This window comes from Haemaphysalis longicornis, unplaced genomic scaffold (genome assembly GCF_048455015.1).
Source record: "Haemaphysalis longicornis isolate Haplotype H1 unplaced genomic scaffold, Haemaphysalis longicornis Haplotype H1 scaffold_9, whole genome shotgun sequence".
Taxonomy (NCBI): domain Eukaryota; kingdom Metazoa; phylum Arthropoda; class Arachnida; order Ixodida; family Ixodidae; genus Haemaphysalis; species Haemaphysalis longicornis.
Window position 1 is genome coordinate 60407217 of NW_027526460.1, and position 23671 is coordinate 60430887.

A 23671-nucleotide genomic window follows, 5' to 3' on the forward strand; every position below is an offset into this window, starting at 1 on the left:
GTGAAATCCGTCCGACACTTATAATGAAGCGCTTTTGGCAGTCGATGTGCTCCGCCAATGCTCCTTATATTTTGAAGACGCGTACTCGAACTGGTGCAAGCAATGTTTCGTGTAGAGAATGCTATGCTGGTTGAAGCCGCCAAAACGAAAGTGAAAACAAAAATCACCGCTTTTTTTCTTTTTTTTTTGCAACGTGGCCAGTTAAGGCGGAAAGTAGCTTTATTACTCGCAATAAATGGATTATTTTGCTATGGTAATGGCTACTGTGCTGTGTTCGTTTCTGCATACGCGGATGGCGGAGTTGGTGAGGGGGGGAGGAGACGGGGGTAACAATAAGCGCGTTATAGGCGGGTTCGGCTATATCGAACTATTGGATATATCGAACTAATCGCGGTGCATATTGCAGTTCGCTATAAACGGGTTTGGCTGTACACCTGTCTGGTGTGCATCTTTGAGTCGTAATGGTCCTAATATGCTGCTGGCATATTCCCCAGTAGACCGCACCGGCCTCTTTACAGATCACATGAAATTTTTGTGTTCCTTTGCATAATCTGACTGGTACTTCCATGGGAAATCACATCTCACACATGCCGCAGAGGTATATGCTTCAGAGGTGACCTCTGTGGAGAAAGCACGAACACACAGGCGCCTGTCCCATAATGCGGTTGTGTGCTCTCGTTACATCGTCATTATCCTTTTCTGGGTGCACGGTTTACCTGTTTGTTCCTATGACTGATATAATTAGCCAATCGACCTGTTTATACCATATATATATATATATATATACTATTAGCGAAAAATTATGCGCCCGTCAGTTTAACGAATACGGCGGTTCAGCGCGAAGTTTTGTTGCAACGGATTATTTGGTTGTCGTCTGAGCTTCGACCAAGTCGAGATGAAGCAATCAGATCGACGCCGGCTTCGAAGCGCGAGGGAACCAGGTTCGATTCAGGCCACGGGAAGCGCTTTGTTCTTTCACTTCACTCACGATCATTCATCATTACCGTGAAGGAATGTTGGCGTCCATGTAGGGCGTTTTCGAATTACAGACGTGGCATTTTCGCACTACAAAACACTAAACCTTCGCTGTAAAAAAGTTTACAGCCTACGCAATTAACATACCCATAATAATCCTCTAGGGCAGTAGTGGTGCGATTTTGTGCTCTCATTACCATCATCACTATTCTTTCCCGCCTGCATGATTTGCGCCTGTATAACTATGACCAAGATGATTTGCCAATTGTCCTGGTTAGCACCAAATAAACTTCGATTCCGCGAACGGGCCCTACGACTCCTGTAATTAGCACGCTGAAAGTACTCCTCTATGTCTGTAGCACTGCGGTTGTGTCTTCGCATCGTAACGTGTCCTTGACCTTTGCGTCAATCCAAAGTCCTAATCCAGGATAGAATCACCTAGCTTTTGCATACTGTAGTTACGTTTGCGATATCAGACATTAAAAGAACCAGCGCTCACCCACGTAGACGCTGGTCGGTGAATATTGTTTAACGGGGCACCTAGTCGTTTAGCGTATGAAGGTATAGCAATATAAATTTTAGTTCTTGTAGGGCTTGATTTCTGGCTAGTTCGTTCATGACGTACGAAAGGAATAGGTTTCCGCAAAAGACGATAACGAAGATCTCGTCGTGTCCTCTCTACCTTCGTCCGCGTTTTTTCCGGAAACGTACTACTTCGAACGTCATTATTTATCCTTGCCCGAAATTTTCGCAAGTTTTAGAGCCTTCGGAAGCAAGGAATGAAAACATTTTTGTGATTTCGTTGGTTTGTCTAGATCACCCAACCCTAGTTGAGTGCCATGTGAACTCCTAACCATTCTCGGTAGCTACAAGTCTGTAATGCAGGCGTACCAAAGTGGCAGAGCACTTTTTCCCGTAGCTGAACAATATGTAGTTGGGGGAAATCAATTTATGCAGTTGGCGATTACTATGCAATCAAAAACCACTGTGCAAAAAAATAGGAGAAGCTTCGCATTAGTCACGCGAAGACTGGGCAAATAGCGAATCTGGCGGCCCCACCTAGATAAGTTTATGCGTGATTATGCTTCAAGTTTGGGCCAACTTTTCTGCTGCTTATGCTTCGAGGCTCGGTCAAGTTTTCTGCATGATGTAGTCGTTACCCTCAAGTAGAAATTAACACACGGTCATTAAAGAATGTGCAATGTGCGCGTGCCCACCTGATTACCGGCGAAGCCCCAAGAATTGCGGAGAGCGCAGCGGTACTAGCGTTCACTCAAAATTTTTGAATTCGTTCGGTGGCCGCCGCTCCGCTTGTGTGGTCTAGAGTGTGGTACGCTTATTAAGCAGTTGATTAACGTTGTCGCTTCTTGGCCTTTTGGCTTCTTTTATTTTGGTATTAATTGTTCTCTTTGTGCTGTCAAAACTGTACCACCTGCGCAACAAGGGATAGAGCCGGCACCCTCGGGACGCGTTTCCATAGCCGTTCTTGTACAGGTTGTATCGCGTCTCCAACGGGTGGCGGCACCAGTCCCGCACGCCTCGGCGAGGTTTTCCTGCACGCGTTCGCCAGTCCAACCACCAGCTCAAGCAGTACCGCTGTTAATATCTATTAACAGCGAAGATGTTTAGCAATTCGTTGATTCGGGCGTTTCACTAAACTCAGTATAGCATTATAAAGAAAAGAAATCCCCGACACCAGCAGGATTAGAGCCACTGTCTGGTAGATCAACGAAGTTAGAGGCAGTCGTCTTACCCGCTCGGATACGACCTTGAGTTCGTACCACGACCAACTTTACTTCGGACCTGCCCAGCGAGCGCGGCCCCAGCACCGCCATCGCAGGTATAATTTTCGTCGATTCGAGTGGAGTAGCGCTACTTACGCCCTGTCATTCCTCTTCGCCGCAACCGGCGCACGCCGGGGTGAACGCGAATTTTCAGACGCGGCGAGGAGTATAACTTGCGTCTGCCGTATGCAAAGCAGGAAGTTTCGAAGATGAAAAATACAGCTTATTCAGTGATCTAATTCGAGTTTTTCATTTGAAGGAGCATGATGGTACACTGTTGCGTACCTTCTTGTAGAACTGAAAAAGTATGGTGCCAAATGTTTCGTTTCACGAGTTCCCCATCACGGAAGTTTGAGACAAATACCCCTACATGTCGCGGTGCGTTGCCTTTATGGCGCAGCGTACTCATGTTCACACAGAATTTATTGCTGCTTTTTTTAGGTTATCCAGTTCCCGGCATCAAGGCCAGCACACTGGGATTGAGCATTGCATGGACCTGATTTTAGGGCCCGAGCCAGGCCCGAGCCCGCTTGGCGAAGCCCAATCCCGACCCGGGTGCCGGGATTTCCTAGGTGAGCCTAGTCCGGGCCCGGGCCCGGGCCCGGGCCCGGTCCCGTAGTCTCAAGCCCAAGCCAGGCCCGGGCCCGGTAAATTATTTTTTGGCCTAGGGAGGGCACGCACGTGTTTGGCCAGGCCTGGTCTTTGACGCCGAAGAAAAGTTGTTTATTATATTTGTTTCAGTGCCTTGGTAGCGGGCCATCAGACGGAGCATCTAGTCTGTACAAGCACATTATGAACTGAAACGCAAAAAATAAGGGTTTAAAAGTGCACATAGTTTAGCTTTCACCGTCTGCAGTTAACGCCACATCTGCGTAATAATAGCTCGTATTCTTACACGGGAGACGCCATCAGCCTTGATGACGCGACTCTTGGCAAACTCACGTGATTGTTTCGACCTAAAGTTGGTATTGCTCGATTTTTTTTATTCGCATTTGAATCAACCAGTAAGTACGTGTACTGAAATATTTCACCTGCAGTGGTTGTTAAGCGGTGGTGTTTCTCTAGCCCGCGAGTTTGATTCCCGGCCACGGCAGCCGCATTTCGATTGGTGCGATATCTAAAACCCACGTGTACATAGACATAGGTGCACATCTCCAGGTAGTCTGAATTAATTCCTTCCCCGCTAGGGCATTCCTTGTAATTGTATCTTTGATATGTTATACGCCAAAACATAAAATATTGATGCAGTACATGAAATGTCATTAAAATTGCAGTATAGTGACCCTCAGACCTACCAAACACGTTTCTAAAACAATGCGTACAACTAACACCAAGAAGCGCGCAAAAATAAACTAAGAATGTTCATTTTAATGCTCTTTTCTGCACTTCACGTCGGACGTATTAGCGGCCGTGCCTATGAATTCATGCCCGAGCCCGGCCCGGGTCCACGGCTTCAAGCCCGAGCCCGGCCCGGGACCGCCGGGCGCGGGCTTTCGGGCCGGCCTGGGCCCGTGCAGTGCTCTACACTGGGCCTCATGGCAGGCTTCCTTGTGAGAACCGTCGAGGAACACATTTATTGCTCACTCTGCGTGGAGCGGCTTAAGGCGCCTCGCTCATCTGGACCTGCCACTGCGGTGATCTTCGATTTGGACCAGGGTAGGCTATCTTATCCGAGGCTTGAGTTCCTGGAATTTGTCTGTGCACGGGAAAGAGCGGCCCAAGCATTAGCACAACTTGCGATGTCCTAAAAAGAACCGATTGCACTGTTTGTGAAAACGATGCTACCAGCTGCACTGGAAAACAAGCTTTTCAGCCACAACGGCTCAACGGAGAGTCGTACGAAAGCAGCTGCTGAGCGCCTGCTAGAAAAGTTTAGCCGACCTTTTTTCATAAATTTTTTCTGTGGAGAAAACAGCCAAGCGTGGCAAAACAAAAAATATTTCGGAAAAACCAGCCTCCAGAAAAGTTCTGACAGTGTGACTACTGTGCTGCATTGTTCAAGTGAAGTGTTGAATTGTGAACGAAAATGAACTCTTGACAAAAATGCCAAACTAAAAAAGGTTGTGCGATACCAGCGTTCATCAAGGTTCTGAAAACCTGACTACAGTGTGGCATTGTGTGCCTAAATCGTGGCTTTGTGTATGTAAATAAAATTAGCATGTAAATAAAATTAAAATGACATCGTTGTTCAGTCAGTAGTGTAGCAGGTCACTGTAGCCCTTCACATGCACTCGCAATAAAGAATTTTTAATGTATTCGCAAGGACGCGGCCAAATCATCTTCACTTGTTAGTGCGTGTACGACCGTAACTGGCATTTTCGGTGCTTGAATTGGCATTTTCTTTTCCGGGCATAGAAAATTCCTTCGCAACCTTAAAGCAAGAAACATTGCTCCAATTCACGAGGAATTTGAACAGAAAGCTTCCCTTTTGTTGTATCTACTATAACAAAAAGAGTTTCTGGGAAGCTTTGTTTGGTTTATGCTATGAACTTCCCAATGTACATCATATTCGGGAATAACCACACCCTGCGAGTATAAACCGGTACAGTTTGGTTACCTTGTCAGTTGCATTGACGGAAGTGAGGTAATGTTATTCCTTTTTGTCATCACACATATGAGACCACGAAGCTAAATGGGTCGCGTTCACCGCAGCCCATCTTACAACGTTAAAGCCAGCCAAGAGGCCCCGCCCCGCCTTAACACGCTTAATCAGGAAAAAACCATTCGTTTAGGTATGGTAACCGTAAAACTGCTACTTATCCATTTGGAATTACCGAAATCAATAAACTGAAGAGTGATTTAACAAAAATTCCCGCGCCCGACGGCTGCTACTAGCGCTCGAGCACGCACTCCCAGCTATAGTGAACTAGAATACTATACTCCCAGCGTAGCCGCCGCTCGGCGCAACAGTAAGGTCTACGCAACAGGGCATAAAAGCGCCCCTTGCGGCCGGGCGCGAAACGAGACTCGGCGCAAGCGCTCCCATAGAGCGCCGCTGGCTGGACAGGCCCGAAGTAAAGTTGGTCGTGGTTCGTACTCGAGAGTCAAATGGCTTACTCACTCGGTTGTGACTGTCAAGACAAGAATCACGCCACCTACTCGACGATAGGGTACACATTGCACCTGCGGGCGCACAGTATCAGTGTGTGCACTCCTCTCGTTCGTTCGTTCTGATTCTTCGATTTGCTCCTTCTTGGCCGTTATAGCAACAAAGGTGGAGTAAAGGTCGTTGTGGCAGCGAAGATGAAGCAAATCGGCTGCCGTCGTGGACTTAAACCGTCGTGACGCTCGTGAAAGGTTGCACAGAGACTCCCTACCTTCAAGTCTGACACGTTAGTGGGAGCTTCCTTCATTTTTCATTGGACGATAGTTCCGAATAGAAAAACTGCCTCCACCAAACACTGCAGACACGGAAAGGTACAGTTCCTGTCTGAGCATGAACTGGCGCAGCTGGCGCTAGTGGTGCAAGGACTGAGGAATAGCAGAGTTGGCTGCCTTTCGACTTTCGTCGGAGACCCGGCTGTTGCACCACACATAGATTTCTGTGGTTACCGCTGAAAGGTCGCCATGAGTGGCAGGCCCGGATCGTTTTGTCCGCAGGCTTTCACATATCTCCCAAAGTGTACCGCGTGAGCACGCGCTAGAACCCGCAGCACCCAGCTTGGCAAACTCGACGTCTGTAGCACAAACTCGGAATCTGTGCTCCCCACTTCAGGCGCAAACTCTGTTGAACTGGCGAGGAGAACAGCACACGAGAGATCACGCAACGAACGATGGGCAGTGTGTTCTCCAAGGTAGAGCTGGGCGACGACGGTCGCTCAAAATGAGCGCACGCTAATGAGGACTCGGTATTTTTCTTGGTATTTTTGCGAACTCCTCACGTGGCGCAAGCCCACGCACAGGCCTGAACAATGCCGGGCGCTCCTCATATGCCTCACGAGGCACACACTTAGGTGCACTCAACTGGACTCAGTTTTCTGTAAACGCTCAGCGCCGGAACTAAAAGCCTAAACAGCTCTGATATTAAAAACAAAAACGAGTGAAGGAGTCTGACTCCTTCGGTGTAATAAAAATTGAACTTTCACAGGGTGGTCATTCCCTAAGGACTGATGTCGCTCGGATCATTGCGACAATTTTGCATTTACAGGTGGAAATGCCGTGTAAAGATGATGTAAGATGACGTCATTGTGCAGCCAACGGCTCCTCGCATGACCGTCACCACGCTGAAATATCACTGGCAGCATAAAGAAGTTGTCTCTAGGGTTAAATATTTCCACCCGAGTTGCTTCACAGGGTAAAAACCTCCGAAAAAAGGATGAGAACCTGATAAAAGTTTAAAATTTTATACTCGTGGTCATCTTCCTAGACTCAACCATGGCTGGAAGGTTGCTTTCGTCCGGAAGAAACCTGCTGTTAGAAATGCCGTGACCCCGAATAGCAAGCTTCCGCCCTGGAAAGCGGAGCTTTTTGATGCTCAGACGCAGTCCTGCATTCACAAAGCATATCAGAACATCCTGGGCGGAAGAGAGGCTTTTTAATACTTGAAAAGATAATTACCGTGGACGCGAGACGACACACGCCCCTCTTCAGTTAATTATAACCAAAATACCCTCAATCATGCGTTCTACAGTCGTAGGAGCGTAAATAAAAGAAATGGGAAATTATGAATTTGTGTATGTCTTTATATCCAGAAAAAATTTGCTTTAGCACGGTAACTTTCCATCATTGAGAGCTGCAAGTTCTCGGAACGTTATTCCAGCGACCGCAAACATCCTGCCTCCGCTAATAGCCTAGGATGTCATCGAAACCAATACAAGGAATTCAACAGAACATCCATGCAAAAATGCAGGTATACCGTGCGACACTATGTATCTATATGTCTTTCTGCATAAAAGTTATCCTTTTCTAGTGTTTCTATGCCCGTGCGTGTGCGTGTGTCTGCGTGTGGGCGTGCATGTGTGTGTGCGGTGTACGTGTCTGTGCGTGCATGCATGGGTGCGTGCATGAGTGCCTGTGTGTGTTTGGGCGTGAATACATGTGTGTATTTGTGTGTATGGGCATGCATGTGTGTGTACGTGTGTGTGTGTGTGTGCGTGTGCGTGTGTGAGGGCTTGTGCGTGTGCGCGTGCGTGCGTGTGCGAGCGTGTGTGTGCGTGTGTGTGTGCGTGTATGTGTGTGTGTGGGGGGGGGGGGTGTGTTTGTGTGTGTGTGTGTGTCTGTGTGTGTGTGTGTCTGTGTGTGTGTGTCTGTGTGTGTGTGTTTAGATTGAGGCAAAGCGACAAGAGAAAACCTCGCAACGATGTTTATTGTACACCGACTAAAACGCCAAGGTAATCTGGGTGGAATCGTGAAAGCTACTAAGCTGTGGTGCTTACCCGGTGAGCAAGTTGTTGTGCTCCCTCATATGGGTTTCTCTTGAGAGTTCACACCTAATATTTCAGGAACCTTGTAGTGGTATCCCGTTCAGCCTTATGGTAGAGGATAAACAGTTTGGATATTTTGCGAAACAATTGGCTGCCGTCCACAGCACAGTGCTTATCTCCCTCCAGGAATTATTTTTTAATAACAGCAACATACATTTTTCTGTATTTTTCTATTCTATGAAACACTTTTTCCACAATACTGCCTCTACTGTGAAAATTGTATCGGGCAGAACTAGACTCCGAATAGAATGCCGTGCTAGACTGCAGCAGCGGTGTGCACATTTTTTGAAAGCGGCACGGTTGGCGATTTTTCAACGTATTCAGGACAATAATTGACGTTGGGCAGCTTGAGCACTGCGCTGAAACTATTAGAAAAATGCCTCTTTGTATAATCGAATAGGACTGCAAGGGTACGGTAAACCCGAACACTAAACGTAGCACCAGGGTAGGTGACCAAGCAATCAAACCCTCGACAAAAGCCTGGGGACACTGGCTATCTTTGTTTTAAAATAATTATCCGCTTATGAATTCATTCAATTATAAGAAATACATGACAGTTGATTCTTATTCCCAAACAATCAGCCTCTTATTGTTGCGAATGTAGATCATATGCTGTGTGTGGGGGTGCATTATAGGTTGACAAAATTATTGCGTAAATATTGTTAAGCCCTACTAATGTCTTTTTAAAGTGTAATATTCCAGAGATATATAAAAGTAGATTGTAAACTAAGAGAGACTGAGTTCTGTGGAAGAAAGTATGGATGTGTTGGGACACATTCAAACATCGTTCTCTCCAGTCTGCGTATGTCATTTATAGCGCATGTGTCCTGAACGCGGATCGATTTATATGACGGCGTCGGGCATTTACGAGTCTCGCCCACATATAACGCGTTACCTAATTGTTCAAGCTCATGAGTTCATCAATGCGCGTTGTAAAAATGAACGCCAGCAGTTCTTGGTTCAGCACGCCGCCGCACCTGTAGTGGAGATGCAATATATTCGTTGGCCTTTGTCGCGTGGGTAGGTTTGTATTAGCGTGTACAAGCAAAGGAAAACAGATGCATTTGCAGGAGTATTTCAGGAGTCCCTGTTGCAAATTATATTATGTATAGAGCGGACAGCTTATAAAGACGGTGCCGCAAGAAACTTTCTTGCCATTCCTCCAGAAGCTTTGCGCGTTGGTGGTGTTTATTCAAAAAGTAAGTATGCAGTAGAGAACTTCTCTATTACAAAATTAAAATGTTTTTTTTTTTTTTGCGAGTACGGATACGTAGGCGAGTTGGTGTTGCGTTGCAGAAAACGTCACAGCGCATGCGGGCGAACAAAAGAAAACAGAGTCGTAAGTAGTTGAAGATCGCTGAGTTGAAAGTAGCGTTCTGTGGTGTTTGTGTTTTCTTCTCCTCGTCCGCATGCGCTATGGATTTTTGTGTTTTGCTTTGCGAATGGGCGAAAGGTTTATGTCGTTTTAGGACCGAAATGCGGGACGGTGGCGGAACACTTGAAGAGGAACGACAAGGACGCTGTGTTATTGTGTCTCGGCAATCGTGGCTGTTCCACTGTTTGGTCCGGTAGCGACGTGTTCTAGTTAGATATTCAACATACCTACCAAATGTCGTATTCAAGCAATTGCCTCTTATATGTGCGATGTTGTATATTCTATGCTGTTTTCGGACATCCACATTTGCACATCTAGTGCTGTGTAATGAGAGTGCATTTAAAAAATGAAATTACTCGGAAAAGCCAGACTTCTGAGACATTACTTTATGCCCATGAAAAGAGCGTCGTCTATTATGCCGACATCTTATGCAGCTACGCAGTTATCTTTGAATATATCTGTGCTGCACAAAAAAGACCACTGGATTCCAGCACCTAAAAAAACTTTTGGCATTATGTGGGACAAGACGAGCGATTTTTAATTTGTGTCAAACTTTGCTGATTTCAATCTTACTGTGTGGAATTGAAGGAAATATATTAAACATAACCATGCCGTAAACATTGTTGAGTTAATTCCTTTACACAAATGTCTGCACAATGTTATTCATTGGAAGGACCGCAGCTCGCGTATTGTAAATCAAGGCTCATTCTTTTTTTCCTTGCGCGAATGAAGTGGCTTTCTGCATGCGAAGCACGGTTAAAACACCTCCTGATACGGATGTGACAAGCCAGAGAAAGAACCAAAAAGACGTCTCCAGTGCCCTTGTAATCTCGATAGGAACTGGCTAACCTCTGAAAAGCGTAATAGAGAATTTGTAACGTTCAAGAATATGCCGACCCGTCTGGAGGTAGTTAACGCACTATCGTTGAGCCAGTTCACCCTCTATTATTTCCCTGAGGTTGTTATGCAGCCGCGGTTCCCTAAAACGTTCAGTCGGAGCAGCGGTCGGGATGCCGAGGGCGTGCTTGTATATAGGCCTGTCTAATGAGGGCATCAAATTTCAGTTATGCGTCCTGTCCGAGGTGTGAAAAGGGACGACGTACATTATCCTACTAAGGACGAAGGCTTCAACTAATCGAACCAGATTACGCTCCTTCATGCAGTGACGCCTATGAGCACTTTACGATGTCAGTCGAATAGTATGATGCACGCTTTTTTGGAGCGTGAGGACGATGTCCAAGGTGTTTCCATTGGAAATCGAGAACCCGTATGCTGCGCACTGTCAGAATGGGTTGCGTTCTATTCGCGAAGATCTTCAGAGCCAGGGGGTTGGGATTTATACGCCTACCCCAAATAGTGGTTCTGAATTGGAGCAACAATTTTGAATTGGCGAGCAGCATAGGCCCCGGGGACGTACGTACTGCTTGACCGCCTCGCGGCCTTTTAGTAAGGTGTCCTTAATGTGCCCGTCACTGCCTCCGCTGATCAAAAGCGTGACATAGTCCATGTAGACTGTGTTAGAGGCCATGAATCGGTTGCAGTATTTCGAGAAGTCCCTTCATGGAAACGTTTAAAAGAAACGAGCTAAGGACTGAACCCTGCGGTGTCCCCCTGATGCTAAGCTCGATCACATTTGGGTCTAGTAACTCTACAGCTAAGCTGTGCCTTCGGAGAGAAAGTCACTTAAGTAGGTGTAAACATGTTTCCCGAGGCCAAATCGGCCGAGGGTTTGAAGGATTGTTGATTGTTTTACGTTGTTAAAACCCTTGGTTATATTTAACCCCCTTTTGCACCGGCATCTACAAGTAAACAGTGCTCCCCATTGATGACGCCATGTTTTAGATGGAGCATGATATCCTGTGCAGAGTATTTTGGACGGAAACCGATCGTAGAGCGCGGAAAAAGTCCATTGTCTTCCTTGTAGTTAGGGATTCGATTTATAACAACGTGTTCCAGTGGTTTCCGTACAGAGGAAGATGTGGAAATAGGTATAAAGTTTTCAATCTGGATTTTTTCCCGGTGTCAATATCATAACGACCTTGGCCAGTTTCCGCTGATCTGGTAGCCCACAGTCTCCCAGCATACGTTCATAAATCGTGAGGGCTTCAACGGACACGTCGTCGAAGTTTCTGAGCATTGTATTTGTAATGTCATAAGAGCCAGGAGCAGGGCGAGTGCCTTGTGAAGAGATAGCACCCTTAACTTCCGGTATTGTGATGGGCCGGTCAACTAAACATTATCGTTGCCAACGTACGCAGGGAGCCTTTCGCGGGTGCAGTCGTCAATGTATCTGTCCTGAATGGCTTTGAGCAATTCCGTTTTTGTTCCCTGGAATTGAAGAATTATGTTGATGTTATATCTTTGGATAGTTTTACTGTTATCAGAGTCAATCAGACAGCGCAGTATGTTCGAGGTTTTGCGAGGACCTGTTTCGTAGTCCTTGCGATCGCATGTGCTATGCCAATTTTGACGAGTTAGTTGGTGTTCGTACATTTTTATGTCGCGGTTGAGGGCCGCTAGTCGTAGCCGAAGGGTTAGGTTAAGTTTCTGCTTCTGGAGTCGTGTGTGTAAGCTGTGTTTAGCTTCCCACGCATGCAGCAACGTTTCGACGGCCTGTTGGAGCTCTGCCTGTTCCGACACAACCCTAGTGACACGTTAATGTCTGCCTGAAGTTGTTCTGCCCACCTCTAAATGACTGAATGGCTCTTATGTCAACCTCACAAGTACCGTCTTCCGCGCCCTGTGGGACTCGGGTCTTCGGCTCTAAGCGTGCGGAATGCATCCACGTCGATGAGGCGTAGTTTTTGTACCGTACTTACCTTTGGCTACCTGGCTACCCCAGACTCGACACCGATAGTAACGAGATAGTGGTCGCTGCCGAGGTTTTCCTGTGCGTTTCGCCAGGTTTCTTCCGTAGGCACGTTTTTTGCATAAGTCAATTCAGGGGTAGTGTCCCCACTAACACTGTTTCCAATACGGGTGGGTTACTGCGGATTGTTGAGCAAACGGAAACCCTCTCTCTGCGCATCAAGTCAGGGATTTCGCCCCTTTATTGTGTCCCGCTTGCCGTCTCATTCGGTATGGTGTGCATTAAAGCAACGCCGCCTGTATTAACATTGCCTGACGTGTCGCGCGCTTTTCAATAGGAAGGGTAGGGACGCTTAGTTCAGGCACTGATCCGCTATGTGGCGCGTGCCGGCGGACATCTCGCCTTACGTCACTGCTCGCTAGTCGCGAACGCTGCGCCCACTTCTACGACGTGTGTCTGTCAGCTTGCCTGTTGGGCTTCAAGGGCCGTTTCGCTTACATCTTAGCCGCGACGGGGCGCTAGTTCTGTGGCGCACTGGGGATCTCGCTCAACGTGTCGCTCGCTTCATACTTGCTGCATTTTTCCAAAGATAAAGACGGAGGTGGACTGAAATAGTGTTAGAACATACTGATTGTCGGGTAGACATATAGCTAACAGAAAAACAATATTTTCGAATATTTTCAGCCATTATTTTATTGATATTTTTCTTTCTGGAGTATTTAGAGAAGAAAAAATTGCGTGCACGTTTTTTGTTCACGCGCTCACTTCTACGATTACTTTCCAATAATATCACGTGCCTGTAAACTTCAGAAAATTATAGGAAACAAAAGGATAAGTAGCTGGGATCCCGCCACGCTGTCCGGGCGCTTGTACAGTACTGTCCTCGATTTTAGAAGTGCGTACCGATGCGGAGTGCGAACAGCGGGGTCAAAACAATACCTAAATGCGGAGGGGATAGAGGTGGGATGCCCCCCTCAGAAAATTTCAGGGCCTGTGATCCGAGTAGATAAGCGCGCAAGGCCGGCATCAGCCTGCGGCAGCGCAAGGGATTTTGCTTCGTGACAAAGGAAGTTTTATCAGTGACAGACCAAGGGCGGTATTCTCGTAACTGTCTCTTTTGAAAACGTCCCTTTTGCGTCCCTTTCATCGTGACGTACTTCCGGTTAAGCAGTGGACGTTGGCAGCATGAAGCAAAGTTAGCAGTAGGTTTGCCGCGCTTGCGTTACGTCACTTCCGGTTGTTGGCTTTTAGCCAATCAGTGCTCGCCAAAAGGGACGCAAAAGGGACAAAACTCGAGAATACCGCCCCAAGACAGACAGGCATGGTGAAAAACAAGAAGGCGTAGGATCGCCGCCTCGGGAACGCTAAAGAAACTTTCCACTATTTTGCATAGTTTCCGAGAAGCGGCGCTGGCTTGCGGACACGAAAGCACGCTGGAAGGCTACGGAGCGGGGAAGGGTAGGAGAGAGCAACAGGAGAGTGGCTGTTTGGCCATTTTTCGCTCACGCGTTAGGCAATGTTTATACAGGCGGCGTTGATTAAAGCCTCCGAAAATCACCAGCGCGTTTCCTCTGTCTATTTCGACAATTTTCCGGAAGCGCTTACGAAATTTATGACTGTTTCTTGAGGAGCTATACACATGAAGAATAAACATGCTTTTGGCCTTGCGTTTCTGGTTTGGGGTAATTTCTACGAGGACGTGAGCCGTGGACGTCACGTCTACTCCACACCGCACGGCGGGACGTTTCGCCTAACGAGGGTGCTGACTGTGGGATTTTGTTTCTCTGTTACACCAGAAGCATCACCTTCTAGATCACGAAACCATTTGTAGTGAGGCATTCGGGCCAAACCGCGGGCCTCTTGAAGACCGACCACATCGGGTATTCCGGCCGAATTCTTGCTTCTTATAAATGATTTTAAATGAGCACGTTTTCTTTTAAATTTCTGACAATTCCCTTGCCACACCATCAAGGGCTGGCTTTGCATTTTGGGATGGATGAGCTATTGAACAAGAGAACGTGCAAAAGGAAAATTCATATAACAGAAACAGCATCTTACGAACACTTTTTGAAGATGGCACAGTGCATGTTTTTCCCGCATGAAGTTTAATTTTGTACTAAGAAGCAGATTTTGTGGTTACGGTTGCCTCAAATCACAAACAAAGCAGAGCGGGGATATTTTGTAGATTGCAATTATCGTGACTCTTGATTCCCCTAGTGTGATTTTTGTGTGCCGTATATTTTAATCTTTATTGACTCAATTATTATGCAGGCTCACATGAAATCACTGTTTCTCTTGGGCTTGGTGGGGAGCCTGGCTATTCCAAGTTATGGAACGCTTCATGCCCTGGTAAATTTTCTTTGCATTTATTCATGAACTGTATATGCCGAGAACCTTCTTTCTTCTAAAAAAGAGACATTTTGTACATAAACTTTCGTCACACCTGAAGAATTTATTGTCGTTTACAAGACACTTCGTGCAATAAACGATCCGAAAATGGGCCTAGGGGATTTTCTGATAAGTGCTTGGAAACATTCTCTTAGATGCCCTTGAGATAAATAATTATAGCCAGGGAATTTGAATAAAACTATATACGAGTACGCCATTTTTGGCGCACATAAAAGGCAAGGTTGTGCGGATGCACATCAAAGCTACGCTAGAATTTTTTGTAGTGGATAAACACGAGTAGTAACTTTCAACTCGTTCAACCGACTACCACTCCAATAATGAATCGGAGAAAGAACATGCCGCCGTCCAGAAGGCTACAGAGATTTCTAACCTACAACCTATCATGTACAAAATACGACACTGTAGTAAGAGTACGCACGGGAGTTATTTACGTCAGAGCTGCTCATTTTACCAGAGTCCTTCAATGCCTTTCTGGTCATGAAACTTCGCCGTCACGCTTTGGGAGAGCTTCGTACGCTGCCGCGCCGCGGCGCTGGTGTTGTTCGGAGGGCAGCCGGGGGCACGGGCCGGGGCATGGTCAGAGCGCGTTTGGCAGGGGACGGACCACGGAGTAAGATAAAACAGACGCTCGCCACGTTATCAGCAGTGCGCTTTCGCTTTACGTGTCGCGGGCCGCTCAAATGGACTTATCATTTTGTGAGTGGCGAAAAAATTTGGTGCGAACCGGCATGCTGCTACTGCGTTCTTGCCTGCCGGTCTGGCTACAGAGAAGCGGCGGCCGCCCGATGCCCTCCGATCTGCGGTTGCGCCCCTCGCGGTAGCCTTTGTCCCTGTACGAAACTTGGCCGGGAGTTTCATGACCAGAGAAGCATTGAAGGACTCTGATTTTACCATACAGAGAACGTAATAAATTTGGCATATATATTGTCACAGTGGGTGTCAGCCGCCGCAGAACGGGAAGTTAATACGTAGCACCAAGCATTGTGGGCATGTGCTAGGGCGCGCAATTATCTTGGAAATCTCTGAAAAGACACCACTTTGACAACAATTTGGGCAATAGACCAGGAGATAACGCGGTTGCCGGTGTGGTACCTGCAGCTGCCCTCGTTTACAAACCGTGTGAATGTGAAGGCTCCATGGGCTCCGCCAAACCGGCGTGTTTCAACACAAGCCATTTCTCGGAGAGAGGAGCGCCCCCCTTGTCTGTTTGAATTACACCTGCAGATTTGAAAATAAAGTCTAGGAAATTCTTATAAAGAAACCACCGCGGTACATGAAATGAAAGAAGGCCTGCCAATGGGAAATATTTGTTCCCTTCAGTTTGTAGCATGAAGCTAATTGTTAGTTTAAAAGGCCTCTAATGAGCCCCGATGAAAATAGGCAAAATGAAATATTTCCGCGTAACATCTGAAACGCAGACAGATTACAGCGATTTGCGCCTAATTCTGACAAACGTCTTCGTATCTCCCAGAGTGATACTCTTACCGCCCTTAGTACGATTTTCAGAAGCTGATCACCTCTTAAGCCCGAATGATCTTAAGCAGAAAAGGAGTACGGCAGGAACAACTCCGCTAAAATTATGGCCCATATACCAAAACTTTCTCCAACATATTGTGTTCAGTGCCCAGGCAAATAAGCAATAAAACAGCCATCAAAAATACCAATTGATCTAGAAATAACTGAAAAAACTTGTGTCTGTTGTTAGGCTTGATGAAGTGTGAGCTTGTGCCAAGAATGGCGATAGGGCGAGACCTGCAAGAATATGCCCAGAAAATTAGGCAGTCTTAAAGGGACCCAGAAAAGCTTTGTGAAGGTGGCAATCAAATGCATTCAGGTGGTAGAACACATAACGGGGGATTTTTGAGCCAAGTGTGAGCCCGATACGTTGTACTTATAATTTGTAAACAATTTTTGAAGATCACCTTTCTCAGCCGATGAGCGCGCCGCCGCAGCGAGCCGACCGCGGCTGACGCAACGTCGACCGCGGCTGACGCAACGGCGAGGCGCCCCCCTGATTCGGCCGATCGTCGGTCACCGGCAACGTCACTGCCATTGGCTTCCGGCTGCTCTTCCTCCTTCCTGCGCGATCCCGAGGCAAAGGTGGGTCTGCGGCACGGAGAAAGAATATATAGGAGAGGAAACGCCCATTGCGGCCGGGGCGATCGGGCGACCAGATAATGTCACAATGATAATTACGGCGACCTACGGAGCTCCGCAGCTGTGGCGGCGAACAATTTGACAGCGGGTACCCGCCGTGGTGGCTCAGTGGCTAAGGCGTTGCGCTGCTGAGCACGAGGTCGCGGGTTCGATTCCCGGCCGCGGCGGCCGCTTTTCTGATGGAGGCGAAAAGCAAAAACGCCCGTGTGTACGAGATTTCGGCGCACGTTAAAGATCCCCAGGTGGTCAAAATTAATCCGGAGCCCTCCACAACGGCGCGCCTCAGCGCCTGCGTTGCGTCGGCGCGTTAAACCCTACAATCAATCAATCATTCAATCAATTTGACAGCGGCACCTGGTTGAATGTATTAAAAGCAATACTGTTGTTTGCAGCATTCGCGACAAGGCGTGAATCGCTATGCGCTCGAGCTGCTGCGCGACGCGGGGGCGGAACCTGCGTTTATCTCAAACGTAGCGCGCGCGCGCGTGCGCGCGTCATAAATTGGCCGGTGCACTCAACTCACTTCGAGTACATCGCACGCGAGGTAAGGCCGTGCGTTTACAAGTTTTACATTTTTGTGTGTTTACAGGTTTTTATTTCGGGCTTGGTGCTCACGCAAAATTGCTTACGAATTAAAAGAAAATGCCCCTTTAATTCGCTCATACCGGGTGATTTAAATTTGACAGAAAAATGGCGGGCTCTTCAGCCAATGGAAGCGCAGAAGAGCGCGCACACTCTCGCTTCGGCCACGGAATGTTTCGGCGGACCGGCGAAGTGCCGACGCGATTCCGCGGCCGGGTTGGACAGGGCGAGCGCGAACAGAACGCGCGCCGGCCGTGGCGATGACCGCGCACTTCCTTCGCTTGCCGCCAGATGCCGGAAACTTGACGTTCGCCAAGTGCATGTGACGTTATCAGGCTGCCCCAGGAAGCTCAGTTTCCCCTCCTATTTTATTCTTGCTCCGTGGTCTGCAGCGATTGACGCGTGCCTAGGCGCAGGAATGTAGCTAGCGGAGAACGGAAGTGGAGCGTCGCGATGTCACATGGCTATTCCCAGTGTTTCCAGCTGCTTTGAAATAAGCCGAGAGGGAGGAGGAATCGATCGGCAAGGGGGGAGAGGTGCACTTAATTGCTTCTGGCGCAGCTAATACTGAATGTAGATCAATAATTCTAACGGCATTGCATCGCTATATTGGTACTACACGACAATAAAGGCCTTTTGTAACGTTTACAAAAAGCTTTTCTGGGTCCCTTTAAGACTTAAAAGGTGTGAGAAATCTGTAAATACCGCAAATATCAATAACAAGCATTTTCACCCCTTATTTAACAATTTTTAAATACTTTCACTTCACTCACGTCCTGTGTGCATTGTAAATTGAGCGGGACGTTCATCTTGCATATTCACAGTCTCGCGTAATCTAAAGTAGACATGAACATTAAAGACGCAAGCAACGTGTGCCAGCCGAAAATAATTGATGATCATTTACAGTTCGTAATTACGGTAAATAAAAACGCATTTCTAAACAAGCCAAAATTCAGAAGTTGTAAAACAGAGATGTAGAGAAAAATTCTAATAATCGGGCGTTTACTAAAAATGTGATTACAGATTCCGGCAGTCCCTGGAGCAATGACTTTGGCAATGTTCTCATCAACTTTCGTTGGAATCGACGCCTTCCTATGCGAAAAGTGGGGCGGAGAAGTGAGTGCTGAGAGAGATCAAGTCTTTAAATCAAAGAAGTTCGATAGCACCGTTCAATTTTTTGGCTATGCACTTATCAGTCGTTAACTCGAATTCGGACATCTCGAAATATCGGTTCAGTAAAATTTTTTTTTCGCCGTAGGCGCCCTGTATTTGCCGGTTTTAATCTCGAAACTTTTTTCGGGGACCATGGATATCTCGAAATGTTGACAGAGAGGACACACGGCAAAGTCGTCTAAAGACAGTTGATAAAATTTCCGTTCTAACGCTTAGCTCCCACTGCGCGCCGAACGAGGTCACGAACGGCAACTTTACGCTGTATGAGGCCGCTGTTCCCGTTACTTCAAAGCTTCGCGACGCATACGTCAACGAGATAGGTGTGGACGATGCAGCTGATCATAAGGACAAAGAGGGGCCTCGAGAAGTGCCTACAACGAGAAAAACAACAAAGACGCTGCGCTTGCTTCGCAATAAAGTAGAAGGTAGCCGTGGTGACCAACTATTGGTGCGATGCATTGAACAACTCGAAGGCGCTTTTCTGACCAGATGCGAACGCGACACGTGCCAGGATCACGCAGTTCTTTCTTGAACACTATGAAGAATTCGTGTTTTCTGCGAGCTTTTTTGCTTATACTACGAAAGCTACCCTGTGCAACGGAGCTTTTGTCAACAACATTAGCTCTTGTTTCAGCGATCTGACCACAAATGTTCATCATTTCGCTTAATCGAAACTCCGCCTATCCCGAAATATTCAGCGAATCTTACGACTTTGGGGTAATGAGGGATAAGTGTACTGCGTAAGGATTCTTACCGAGTACGGCTCGACAGAAAAGGTGCAACGCCCTGCGTAATTCCAAAAATTCAAAGCTGGTAATGTTAAAATAAAACAGCAATCAAAATAAAACACATTACTATTTACTAAAACCAAAGTCCAAACTAATAAAAAATATTTTGCCTCGTACACTGGGTTTACATGATTACATCACATCATGAAAAAACACTCAGAACAAACCGAAACAATCAAAAATAATATAAGAGCCTCAATTGCGCGATGCCACGCGTGTGCAGAAGTGTGCGTAATTGGCAAATTTATGGCAACATTTCATTACACAGGGAACAGAGGGTTATTGGTGGCCGACTGCGATCTTTGAAAATCACGTTAGAAAAGCTGAAAAATAAAATACGGATCGAACTTCCCTAGAACCGTAAAACCTTTAAGCTTGTACACAGCCTTCACAGGATTAAACCAAAACAAAATCCCGGAAAAACAAACCGAAACGCACGATAAATCATCGTGAAAAAGCACCGACCGTGTAACGCGCTGAATCTGTACAAACTTCAAAACGGCATTTGGTAACGTATTAATGGTTCTATTAAAGTAAGTGTGTATCATCGGTAAAACAGACAGAAACAAAAAAGCAATAATTTTTACCAAACAAATATTGCCCCTCATCGCGAAAGGGAATTAAAAGAGTGGAAGTTACTTGTAAGAACGATAACAACGACAAACTTCTACTCCTGGGCTCGCAATGTAGGGAGATGGCAAAATGGTAGCTCGTCAGGCTGGTCTTGTGGAGACCGGGGCCGAATTTTCTACAACGATGGGGCGTCGCTTTGAAACGACGGGGTAGCGCCATGCAAATGCATGTGTTGTGGCGCCATGCAAATGCATGTGTTGTGGGGTCGGGGCCATTGCTTTGAGCTGTTTCGGGACGGAGAATCCCTGCAGAAAAGTACTGTGGCCAGGGCGCCAAGCGACACCCACTGCCCCCCGTCGCTTCGCTTGTAGCTTGGCGCCCTTGCCACAGTGTCTGCAGGGATTCTCCGTCCCGAAACAGCTCAAAGCGACGGCCCCGACCCCAGAACACATGCATTTGCATGGCGCTACCCCGTCGTTTCAAAGCGACGCCCCGTCGTTTTAGAGAATTTGGCCCCCAGTTTCAAACCTCATCAGATCACACGTGGAAAATTTCTAACTCCACATCAGCAGTCTTTGCTTCGACCGGTCAAGAAAGACAGTTTCCCCGCAGAATGGCGCCCCTAGGGTGCTCGCTATAATAAGTATTGTATCATAATTTAAAGATTGGAAGAGTTAGTGGCCTTGTCCCTTTCTTCTGCCCCCTCCCCCCCCCCCTTTCCGCCTCCCCTTCGGAACAAAAATTTCGGTGGGGTGGGCTGTGGCTTCATCGACTTCCGCTCCTGCGCATTAGAATGGTCCATAGGGATCTGCGCAAATTTTCCGGAAACCAAATCTTGATATCAACATTATATAAGCTCTTATTGACTAGTACTATGAATGAACTGAGCCGTTTGCGAGCCCAGCAGAGGGTGGTGCGACTCCATTGGTATTCCCAGGTGAATTTCTACATCTCGAAATACTTATCGGCAAAACAATGTGCACTGAATTTATTGCGGCACTTTTCCGATCCCCTTGCCTCTCATTTAGAAAAATATGAAAGTGCAATGCGTCGGCTAGATAAGACAATGCAAACTAAATTTGGTGTACCGAAAAATCACTTCTCATATACGAATTCCTGAAACTATGGATGCCCGCATTTTAGAAAAGCGTTGGAAAAAATGGGAGCGCCACAAAATTGCGACTTGGTAAAACATTACAGGGTATGTTTTCTATACAGGGAGACAGCAGTGAATTCAAATGACTTATTCATTGCTCCCTCAAAACACGATCGAATGGCGGTGCTGTGGTAAACTTGCTTTTTCTGTACAAATGGTATTTGATGAATACTGACCTCGGAAAAGCTCGACCAAGTATATAGGGACTGGCTTGCTTGAATATTATCAACAAATAACATATCAACTAACGATTAACTACACCCTCAATTTTGACAATTTGAATTGTTTGAATAGGCTGCTCATGTTTCAAGTTTCGAGTTAATTGATTCTTTTACACAACCAAAATTAATTTCTTACACCTTTCTGCCTGCGTCCCGTTTTACAAGAGTAGCCGATACGCTCTGTTTTTTCCCTTATTTTGTGTTAAATCGCATGCCCTCATATTTGCTCAGCAATAATGGTTCGTGATCCAAATGGCCAGGTGAAGCACGAGGGAATATGTTATCTCCCACACGCCGTTTGCTTATTTCGTCTTTTTAGTGAAAAATGGCACAATCTCCCCTCCGTGGATGGTGGCCAGGGTGCGGAGTACGGGGACTCGAAATAACATCCAAGTTGCGCCCCGAGTTAAATCCGAATTGCGCCCCGACCGTCATTCGATTTGAGCCGTGAGTTGCACCTTGATTATTCCCTAAATGAAACTGCACCTCACGCCTCAAATCGGATTTCGCTTGATTTTCGCTTGATGGTGGTGTGCGCACGGATGGACGCGGACGGACATTGGGAGGCCCTAAGGTACTCCGCTCTTTTACAGGCGAGGGAGTAAGCCGTTTGATTCTCGGGTCGTAGCCCAATGGCTCGGACGACTGACCCTAACTCTGTCTGGTCTACCAAACACAGGCTCGAATCCTGCCGGTCCCGCTGTGATTTTTTGCTATTGTAAATGCTACGCGCACGGGCACGAACGGGCATTGTGCGGTCCTAACGTACTCCGCACCTAATATAAGTAGCCGGAAATTCGCTCACATCACGATACTCTTCGACATGCGTGAAGCTGGAGCCTTGTTTGGACATACATATACGCTCGACGCGCGAGATATCCTTGCAGCCGTAGCTCCAGTAATTTTGCGTTTTGCCCTTCAGCTGTATCCGCTATCACCCCAAAGTGATATCTAATGTTCTTTCTTACTTGCAATTCTCCTTTTTTTCTTAGTGCGAGTACAACACGGACTGCTGCCGAAGACTTGTGTGCCGCCAGGACACGAAGACGTGCGAGCCCCGAGGCCCACACGCCCGAAGAGCTAAAATGAGTACTCGGACTAAGCCAGTTACCAAGAGGTTTGATCGTCTTGGCAGGGCTATGGAGATGCCAACCACATCCGGGTATGGCCGCTAATACCCGCAATATAATCTTCCCAACGAAAGAAATTACAGATGCAAAGGGCGTATTTTCGCTTTATTGCAGTAGTGCAACCTCAGAAGCAAATGAAAAGAAAGAAGGGAAATTTAATAATAAGTATAACAGTAATAACAAGTTGAGTAATAAATTGGCAACGAGATCCAAATCGGGCGACATGCGCGTGACCAAACAACTGACTGACGTGGCACCGTTTGTGGCAAAAGCCCGCCAGACATTCCTCTCTGCATTAAACAAATATTCCATCAGTCGCACAAGTTGCTACATACTTCTGCTCACCCGATGCCTGTCGCAAACAAACCCAGACAACCTCTGTGAAACATAAGTAACGAAGCCTCTTCGGTATGTTGGTATAATATTCAATTACAATTTATCCGACCAACAACTTCGATATACATATGCCGCATTAGACTTGCGCAAGTTTTGCAGCCCCTATACATGATTGTGTCTGCACATAATAGCAAAATGGTGCCTGTGATAATGCGTCGCCCCTTTGGATTGCAATAAGATTGTATGTTAGAATGGTACTGTTAGTCTTATTAGCAAAACTATTTCGTTAGTGCCACTTTTTTTTAGTTCGAGCTGCTGCGTGCCTTGGACACTAATCCTGAGTTAGTGTGCTAACTTGGAAATTATAATAAGCATCTCTTACATGGCGTACTGCCAGATTTGCTATTGAGCAGAACAATTAGGCGATTATATGTGCACAGTAGGCGATCGCTTTCGGTTCATTTTAGGACACCTTCCCTCCGCATTTTCCCTTGTCTACTCCACTGATCTTTCCGCGCCTGTCCAAGTTTTATTGGTGCACGCCCTCTGCCTTCTCTTGTTTTCATTCGCTTTTGTCATCTGTGTTTGCGCCCGCAGAAGGAATGTGTATCACACGTCCCAATATTTGTCTCTCCTTCCGTGCACCCAACTCGCGCTTTGACCCCCCAACAACAATCCACACAAAAGGGCTGTTCAGACACACCCCTACCCCCCTTCTGCGTATGCGCCGCGCGGTGCACACATCACAGGTTGGCTTGCTTACCCGCCAGCTCTCAATTA

At 46.9% G+C, this 23671-nt stretch overlaps 1 protein-coding gene across 1 annotated transcript; it reads left to right on the forward strand.

Annotated features, from left to right (window-relative positions):
• The first annotated feature begins 14631 nt into the window (after positions 1-14631).
• LOC144153221 (uncharacterized) lies at positions 14632-22836 on the forward strand. The gene is made up of 3 exons (XM_077684874.1): positions 14632-14715; positions 18538-18630; positions 22418-22836. Exons 1-3 carry the CDS (start codon positions 14632-14634, stop codon positions 22598-22600), a joined length of 360 nt encoding a protein of 119 aa, XP_077541000.1. The 3' UTR covers positions 22601-22836.
• The last annotated feature ends 835 nt before the right edge of the window (positions 22837-23671 follow it).

Excerpts from the sequence above, each read along its gene's own strand:
- LOC144153221 (XM_077684874.1), top strand. The coding sequence starts at position 14,632 with ATGCAGGCTCACATGAAATCACTGTTTCTCTTGGGCTTGGTGGGGAGC. Across the intron at positions 14,716-18,537 it reads ATGGAACGCTTCATGCCCTG|ATTCCGGCAGTCCCTGGAGC; the intron begins GTAAATTTTCTT and ends ATGTGATTACAG. Across the intron at positions 18,631-22,417 it reads GCGAAAAGTGGGGCGGAGAA|TGCGAGTACAACACGGACTG; the intron begins GTGAGTGCTGAG and ends TTTTTTTCTTAG.